General features: G+C 50.2%; 1 protein-coding gene across 1 annotated transcript in view; it reads left to right on the plus strand.

Moving 5' to 3' along the window:
- Window positions 1-8239, plus strand: part of LOC143298285 (arylsulfatase I-like) — a 17136-nt gene extending 8897 nt beyond the window's left edge. Inside the window, exons 4-8 of the mRNA XM_076611103.1 lie at window positions 314-425; window positions 2871-3060; window positions 4122-4274; window positions 7171-7222; window positions 8146-8239. Of these exons, the coding sequence (XP_076467218.1) occupies window positions 314-425; window positions 2871-3060; window positions 4122-4274; window positions 7171-7222; window positions 8146-8239 (601 nt within the window). The remainder of the gene's footprint in view (window positions 1-313; window positions 426-2870; window positions 3061-4121; window positions 4275-7170; window positions 7223-8145) is intronic.
- The last annotated feature ends 1129 nt before the right edge of the window (window positions 8240-9368 follow it).

Below are 9368 nucleotides of genomic sequence, written 5' to 3' on the forward strand. Positions count from 1 at the left end.
CATCACCCATCATCACCACCACCACCATCACCCATCATCACCACCACCACCATCACCCATCACCACCACCACCACCATCACCCATCACCACCACCACCATCATCACCCATCATCACCACCACCATCATCACCCATCACCACCACCATCACCACCATCACCCATCATCACCACCACCATCATCACCCATCACCACCATCACCCATCATCACCACCACCATCACCACCATCACCCATCATCACCACCATCACCACCATCACCATCACCACCACCATCACCACCACCATCACCATCACCATCAGCACCATCACCAGGTACCTGCAGTACTGCCGGCACGTGACAAACGAGAAACGCCGGGTGCACTGCGCCATGGTGACCGCTATGGACGAGAGCATAGGGAACATCACTGCAGCCTTGGACCAGGAGGTGGGCCTTCTTCCTTTCCAGCCCCTCCACCTTTCCTCCCCTCCCCTCCTCCACACTTCTGTTCGCTCCCCCAGCATCCAGCATCCATCCTTCCGTCCTTCCGTCCGTCCGTCCGTCCGTTCATCCATCCATCCATCGTCTGAGAAAGGCCACCACGATCCCTCTTGTATTTGTCCTCCTCCTCCTTCTTCTCCTCCTCTTCCTCCTCACCTCCACCGCTTTCTTCTCCTCCTCCTCCTCCACCTCCTCATTATCCATCGATTCAGTCGCTATCCAGCCGTTCATTCGACCATCCATTGGTTGTAGCATTCTTTCATTCTGTCTCTTCTTTCTTCATCATTGCACGTTGTGCGTTGAAACCCCGTCTGTTCGTTCTTTGTGTACGATGGGGCAAGACAACTTCCTTCACATTTTATGTGTCCTTCTTCTCCTCGTCTTCCTCCTCCTCCTCTCCCCCCTCGTCTTCCTCCTCCTCCTCTCCCCCCTCGTCTTCCTCCTCCTCCTCTCCCCCCTCGTCTTCCTCCTCCTCCTCTCCCGCCTCGTCTTCCTCCTCCTCCTCTCCCCCCTCGTCTTCCTCCTCCTCCTCTCCCGCCTCGTCTTCCTCCTCCTCCTCTCCCCCCTCGTCTTCCTCCTCCTCCTCTCCCCCCTCGTCTTCCTCCCATTCGTCTTCATCCCGTCATCATCCCTTCTCTTCTTCCCCCCTTCTCTTCTTCACCCCTCTCCCCCCCTCCCCCCTTCGTCTTCATCGCACTCGTCTTCCTCCTCCTCGTCTTCTTCCTCCCCCTCGTCTTCCTCTCCCCCTTGTCTTCCTCCCCCTCGTCTTCCTCTCCCCCTCGTCTTCCTCCCTCTCGTCTTCCTCTCTCTCGTCTTCCTCCCCCTCGTCTTCCTCCCCCTTGTCTTCCTCCTCCTTCGTCTTCCTCTCCCCCTCGTCTTCCTCTCCCCCTCGTCTTCCTCTCTCTCGTCTTCCTCTCCCCCTTGTCTTCCTCCCCCTCGTCTTCCTCCCCCTCGTCTTCCTCTCTCTCGTCTTCCTCTCCCCCTCGTCTTCCCCCCCTCGTCTTCCTCTCCCTCGTCTTCCTCTCCCTCTCATCTTCCTCCCCCTCGTCTTCCTCCCCCTCGTCTTCCTCTCCCTCGTCTTCCTCCTCCTCGTCTTCCTCCTCCTTGTCTTCCTCCTCCTTCGTCTTCCTCTCCCTCGTCTTCCTCTCCCTCTCATCTTCCTCCCCCTCGTCTTCCTCTCCCCCTGGTCTTCCTCTCCCTCGTCTTCCTCCTCTCCCCCTCGTCTTCCTCTCTCTCGTCTTCCTCTCCCCCTCGTCTTCCTCCCCCTCGTCTTCCTCTCCCCCTCGTCTTCTTCCTCCTCCTCGTCTTCCTCCTCCTTGTCTTCCTCCTCCCTCGTCTTCCTCTCCCTCTCATCTTCCTCTCTCTCGTCTTCCTCTCCCCCTCGTCTTCCTCCCCCTCGTCTTTCTCTCCCCCTCGTCTTCCTCTCCCTCGTCTTCCTCCTCTCCCCCTCGTCTTCCTCTCTCTCGTCTTCCTCTCCCCTCGTCTTCCTCCCCCTCGTCTTCCTCTCCCCCTCGTCTTCTTCCTCCTCCTCGTCTTCCTCCTCCTTGTCTTCCTCCTCCTCGTCTTCCTCTCCCTCTCATCTTCCTCTCTCTCGTCTTCCTCTCCCCCTCGTCTTCCTCTCCCTCGTCTTCCTCCTCTCCCCATCGTCTTCCTCTCTCTCGTCTTCCTCTCCCTCGTCTTCCTCCCCCTCGTCTTCCTCTCCCCCTCGTCTTCCTCTCCCTCGTCTTCCTCCTCCTTCGTCTTCCTCTCCCCCTTGTCTTCCTCCCCCTCGTCTTCCTCCTCTCCCCCTCGTCTTCCTCTCCCCCTCGTCTTCCCCCCCTCGTCTTCCTCCTCGTCTTCTTCCGCCTCCTCCTCCCCCCTCGTCTTCCTACACCTCCTCGTCTTCCTACACATCCCAGTGAGCAATGTGGGGTTGGATAGGGACGGTTGCGGCTTGGTGCTCGCGACCTTGCGCGAATGTGAGTGTGCGTGACCGAATTTATACTTATTTGATTGAAATCACACATGCGTGTCTTTGTTTGCAGTGACAATGCAAATTATTTGAGACGCATTCACAAGTATTTCTTGTTCTTTGTCGCCCCTGTGTCTGAAGGGCGTTGTAACGCTGAACGAACATTAACTCTCTCCATACGAACGGCGAAAGAGACGACGTTAACAGCGTTTCACCCCAATTACCACCATCAAAATATTGCAGGCGGAAGGCTCATATACTGAAGAGGTGAATGTTGACAAAGAATACCACAATTCTGACGACGGAAGCTAAAGGTTGGGTCATTCAGACACCCACTGGACATCCGAGGGGTCTGTGTAGAGGAGAAGAGAGGACTGGCCGTACTGAGTGAGTTAATGAAAAACTTCGTCATTGTCACATTGTCTCCCATCTCTCCCCAGGGCCTCAAACAGGACACCATCCTCCTGTACCTGTCGGACAACGGGGGACCGCTGGGCGACGGGTCCTTCAACTGGCCCTTGCGGGGCGGCAAGAGCTCGCTGTGGGAGGGGGGCACGCGCTCCCGCACCCTCTTCGTCTACCCCCGGGGTTTGAACCCTCGCCTGCAGGGCAAGGAGTGGGGGCGGGCTGGTGCACGCCACGGACTGGTACCCCACCCTCTTCGCTGCCGCTGGAGGTGAGTTTCGGTTTCAGACTCAAGAGGATGTACAAAGCGTGCGGACTGGTATTGTAATAAATTATGCTACACCTGTAGCCTTCGCTGGAGGTAAGAGGGCTGTACACTGATCTATATATGTTACACCTATCGCCTTGGCCAGAAGTGAGAAGGTTCTGTTCAAAGCGTGCGGACTGATTGTATTGTATTTCTCTTTTTGTCACGACAGATTTCCCTGTGTGAAATTCCGGCTGCTCTCCTCGGGGAGAGCGCGTCGCTACACTGCAGCGCCACCCTTTTTTCCCCTATTTGTTTTCCTGCGTGCAGTTTTATTTCTTTTTCCTATCGATGTGGATTTTTCTACAGAATTTTGCCAGGGACAACCCTTTTGTTGCCGTGGGTTCTTTTATGTGCGCTAAGTGCATACTGCACACGGGACCCCGGTTTTATCGTCTCATCCGAATGACTAGCGTCGAGGCCACCACTCAAGGTCTAATGGAGGGGGAGAAAATATCGGCGGCTGAGCCGTGATTCGAACCAGCGCGCTCAGATTCTCTCGCTTCCCAGTCGGACGCGCCACCCCCAGGCCACCACCCCACATTCATGTGTATGCTTCATATGGTGAGAAGGCTCAGTTTCAAGATGTTAAAAGCACGCGGACTGATTCATATATATAGGCTGTGAGATGTTTGAGTTTCAAGAAATCGTTAAAAGCATGCGGACTGATTCACACACACACACACACACACACACACACACACACATATATATATATATATATATATCAGACGATGCCACCCATTATCGTTTTTAAAAAAAAACAACTATCTATGACAACAAAGTACAAGAGCATTAATATGTTCACACACACACACACACACGACACACGACCCCCACCCCCCCCTCCCACCCCCTCGACTCCACCCCCCATACCCCCACACACACACACACACACACACACACACACACACACACACACACACACATGACAAACCCCACATTCTTCTGGGCAAAATCCCGCTCTGCCAACTGCCAGGCAACGTGTCGGAGCTGCATTGTCTGGACGGCATCAACCAGTTCCACCAGCTGACCTCAGGAACTAAGGGACTCCGCAGGGTCATGGTCTACAACATCGACCCCACCCACAACCGAAGTGCCGTGCGTATCGGAAACCTCAAGCTCCTCATGGGTAAGAACGAGTACTTTCAGTTTCAGTTCAGTTTCAGTTCAGTTTCTCAAGGAGGCATCGCTGCGTTCTGGCAAATCCATATACGCTACACCACATCTGCTAGGCAGAGGCCTGACAGCAGCATAACTCAAAGCATTTAGTCGGGCCTTGAGTGCATGTTTATTATATTTCTGTACCTAACACAGTGGATTTCGTCTTACATTAATTTTGACGGAGGACAACACTCTCGTTGCCATGGGCCCTATTTCAGTGCGCCAAGTGCGTGCTGCACACGGGACCTCGGTTAGTCGTTTCATCCGAAAGACTGGACGCTCAGTTTGATTTTCCAGTCAAACTTGGGAGAAAGGGCGAGAGCGGGATTCGAACCCACACCCTCACGGACTCTCTGCGTTGGCAGCTGAGCGTTTTAACCACTCTGCCACCATCCTCCTAAGAACAGGGAGATCGGTGCTGGCCTGGTGCTAAGTTCACTCTCAGTTTCAGTTTCTTCTGCGAACCAGAGGAAGAAGTGTGCAGTGTTGGCATTGTGGTAACGCTTCCGCCTAGGAAGCGAGAGAATCTGAGCGCACTGGTTCGAATCCCACAGTCGCAGGTATCCCCTCCCTCTCCTCTCCACTAGACCTTGAGTGGTAGTCTGGACGCTAGTCATTCGGATGGGACGATAAATCGAGATCCCGTGTGCAGCATACACTCGGCGCACGTAAAAGAACCCACGGCAACAAAAAGGGTTGTCCCTGGCAAAATTTTATCGAAAAATCCATTTGGATAGGAAATCAAATAAAAGTGCAGGCAGCAAAAAGTACCAAAAAACCCCCAAAAACAAAACAAATACAAAAAAAATCATAACAAAAAAGGTGGCGTTATCAGTGTAGCGACGCGCTCTCGCTAGGGACAGCAGCCCGAATTTCACACAGAGAAATCTGTTATGACAAAAAGAGTAATACAATACAATACAATACAATACAATGCAGTACAATACAATACAATTCAATGCAACACAAGTTTCTTAAAGAGGCGTTCGGACAAATCCATCCACGCAGCACCACATCTGCCAGGCAGATACCCGACAGCACAGCCCAAAGGCACTATGTCAGGCCTTGAGTGCGTACATATATATTTGTGTATAATATATCAGAACGGATTTCTACCACACAGCGCTACTGCCACCACATCTCCTAGGCATATCACTGACAGCAGCATAACTCAAAGCATTTAGTCAGGCCTTGAGCGCATGTTTGATATGTTTGTGTACATATCACAGTGGATTTCGTTTTACATAATTTTGACGGAGGACAACACTCTCGTTGCCATGGGTCCTATTTCAGTGCGCCAAGTGCGTGCTGCACACGGGACCTTGGTCAGCCGTCTGATCCGAAAGTCTGGACGCTCAGTTTGATTTTCCAGTCAAACTTGGGAAAGAAATGGCGAGAGCGGGATTCGAACCCACATCCTTACGGACTCTCTGCGTTGGCAGCTGCGCGTCTTAACACTTGCTATGGGTTTTTTTTTGTTTAAGTGCGCCAAGTGCGTGTTGCACACGAGACCTCGATTTATATTTTCATCCGAATGGGTCCTATTTCAGTGCGCCAAGTGCGTGCTGCACACGGGACCTTGGTCAGCCGTCTGATCCGAAAGACTAGACACTCAATTTGATTTTCCAGTCAAACTTTGGAGAAATGGCGATACCAGGATTACCCTCATAGACACTGCGTTGGCAGATGAACGTCTTAACCAGTCTGACACCTTCCTTCACAGTGGACTTGTGGTAAGTTTCCCCCAACAAGGAACAGAGAATGATCACGGGTTCGGGTCCCAAATACGGATCTGGATTCTATCCCCCCCCACACCTCCTTGAGTGCTAGTCGGGGTGCTCATCTTTCAGATAAGTCGATGACCCGAGGTCCTGTATACAGCACGTGCTTTGCGCACGAAATACATAACCTACGGCAACATGAGGGTTACCCCTGAAAAATGTGTGTGTGTGTGTGTGTGTGTGTGTGCGCGTGCGTGCGTGTGCGTGTGTGTGCGCGCGTGCGTGCGTGTATGTGTGATCGAACACAGAAATCTGTCGAAAATTGTGAGTTATCATCCGTAGAATTGACCCTAATTCCCGCTCACGAATACTACAATGAAACAAAGGGAAATCAATTTTATGTTCTTGAAGCCGAGCCAGCGTGCCACAGTTCTTTCCCTTGCTCTGTTGATTTCAACTCTCTCTCTCTTTCTCTCTCTCTCTCTCTCCGCCCCCCACCCCCTTACCCTTCCACCTGCCCCTAAAAAAAAAGAGAGAGAAAAAAAAAAAGAATAAATAAATAAAGATATTAAAAATCACGTTGAATTGTTTTTGCTTTTTCATGTTTCTGCAGCAATGTGTTGCACCAATTTTTGCCGATTTCAAAACTGAACACGTGCTCATGACGTTTTCATGTAACGACCCACTCCAACGCGCTTTTTTGTTTCTTTGTTTGTTGTTATTTTTTGGTGTGTGTGTGTGTGTGTGTGTGTGTGTGTGTGTGTGTGTGTGTGTGTGTGTGTGTGTGTGTGTGTGTGTGTTTTAGAAAGACTAACACTACTGATTCCTTGTTTTCTATTTCATATCATTTTTAACCTTAATTCATTTCACTGCTAGGGATGCTGGTATGTGAGTTGGTGTGCGACTATCTAAAGCTGCTCTGAAAAGAGCACGCGCGCGCGTGTGTGTGTGTGTGTGTGTATGTGTCCGTGGTGTTTTCATGCAAAGGAATTATGTCCACGTCTTTTCTTCTCTCGTCTTGACCGAACCACTCCCACCCCCACCCCCACCCCCCTAACTAACCCTCCCATCTACCACACCCTCCTCCCTCCCCCCCACTTCCCACCCACACAGGTAAACCGTCCCACTCAGCCCACGGTGCAGGATGGTGGGCGCCGCCTGACATGGAGAGGGAAGGTACTGCCACCGTTCCCAGGTAAGACATGATGTCCTGATGATGATGATGATGATGTGATGATGATGATGATGATGATGATATGATGATATATAATGATAATGATTATGATGATGATTACGATGATGATGATAATAATCATGACGATGGTGATGATGATGATAATCAGCATCGTCGTCATCATCATCATCATCATGTCATCATTATTGTTATGATGATGATGATGATGATGCTGCTGATGATGATGATAGAATATATATAACATTCTGCCAGGAAAACCGCTGTATGCGCTTAACAAGACATATACTACTACTACTACAAGTAGTACTACTACTACTTATCATCATTATTACTATCATTATTATTAACTGTAGTAATGGTAGTAGTAGTAGTAGTATCATCATTATCAGTATTACTGTTATTATTATCATTATTATTATTATTTTCATTACATAGCACTCTGTCCGGAAAAATACTGCTCTCAGTGCTATATAAACATGTAGAATTCTGCACAGCATCTGACATCAACCAACAAGGCCTGTCCACATCAAAATGCACAGTGCAAACTATATCTGTTCTTTTTGTACACCACCCATCGCAGGGCGACTTGGTCTTCCGTTTGAAATATTTGTTCATAAAAAGAACTTATTTTATCTATGGTATCAAGTCAATAAGATGCTGTAAAGCAGTTTGCTGTTACGTTTACACAAAGCTTTAAAAAAAATACGTTATTCGATGTGCTGATAGAATGTACAGCCGATTTTACATTGTTTGAGCAATCTAAATTTGCCACGATGATATTTTTTCCTTACATATTTGTGTTCACCATTATCCCTTCAAAAAGAGGCTATGGCCTTTCTCGAATAAAATTTTCTATACCCCACCCTATCTCTCCCGCATAAATAGAAACGACCCATACTATCCATCCTATTTCTCTCCAACAGGCAGCTGTACAACGTGCACAGGGACCCCTCAGAAACCAGGAACCTGTACAAGCGCTATCAGAAGGATGCCAAGTTTCAGTTTCAGTTTCAGTAGCTCAAGGAGGCGTCACTGCGTTCTACCAAAGGATGCCAAACGCTGGGCGAAGATCCAGAGGATGGAAGGTCTGCTGGCTAGGGAGCGACAGAACGTGGTCCCGTTCCCTGCCAAGGTGCCCAAGTCCCCGCTGGGCAACCCCGGACTCTACTCCGGAGCTTGGTCCCCTGGGTGGTGCTGCCTTTAACCAGCTGGGCATGGAGGGGCGGGGGGGGGGGGGGGGATTCGGTCAGTGACAGTCACACCAAGAGGACACGGGTTTTTTTTTTGTCTGTAGAGCTGTCCTGGCAAACCAATTGTGATCTTTGTCCGTGTCAACGCTGTGTTTTGTCCCTGCCCACGCAGAGCATCACAAAGCAGTTCACTTAACTGCGTCTCCACAGAGAATAGAGAAAGTTTTTCGATTCTGCTTCACAGTATAGCGATTTTCATGTGTTTTTTTTGTTTTGTTTTTGTTTTTGTTTTTTGTTTTGTTTTTGTTTTTCTGTTGTGCATCGGAACTTCAAGTGGACATGGCTGCAAATGTAAACCCGGTTGTTGTTGTTGTTTCAAGGCAGAAGATATCCCTGTTGCAGACAACAGCCATCCAGCTATCGTCCTGGAGATGTACCTACATACAAGCCCCAAGAAGTGGCCATCGAGACCAACAGCCAGGACTTTCTCATCAAAACGTCAAATGAACAGCCAGGACAACACCCCTCTTCAGAGAACCAGACCTTCCTCCCTAGAACGTCAAATGGACTGCCAGGGCATCACCCCTCTTCAGAGAACCAGACCTTCCTCCCTAGAACGTCACCCCTCTTCAGAGAACCAGACCTTCCTCCCTAGAACGTCAAATGAACAGCCAGGGCATCACCCCTCTTCAGAGAACCAGACCTTCCTCCCTAGAACGTCAAATGGACTCCCAGGGCATCACCCCTCTTCAGACAACGCTGTTTGTATTGCTATGTACTACAGGAGTAACAGCGGTGGCCCAGTGGTAGAACGCCCAACTAGGAAGCGAGTGTTCGCGGGTTCGAATCCCATATGCGGAGCGGGATTTTTCCGCGTGCAAACAGAAAAACCCCCCATATGAAATGTAGGTGGTGCAGCACTAAAAAAACGCAGTCTCCCCCAAGAAAGCAGTCCG

The sequence above is a fragment of the Babylonia areolata genome, chromosome 23 (assembly GCF_041734735.1).
Source record: "Babylonia areolata isolate BAREFJ2019XMU chromosome 23, ASM4173473v1, whole genome shotgun sequence".
NCBI lineage: Eukaryota > Metazoa > Mollusca > Gastropoda > Neogastropoda > Buccinidae > Babylonia > Babylonia areolata.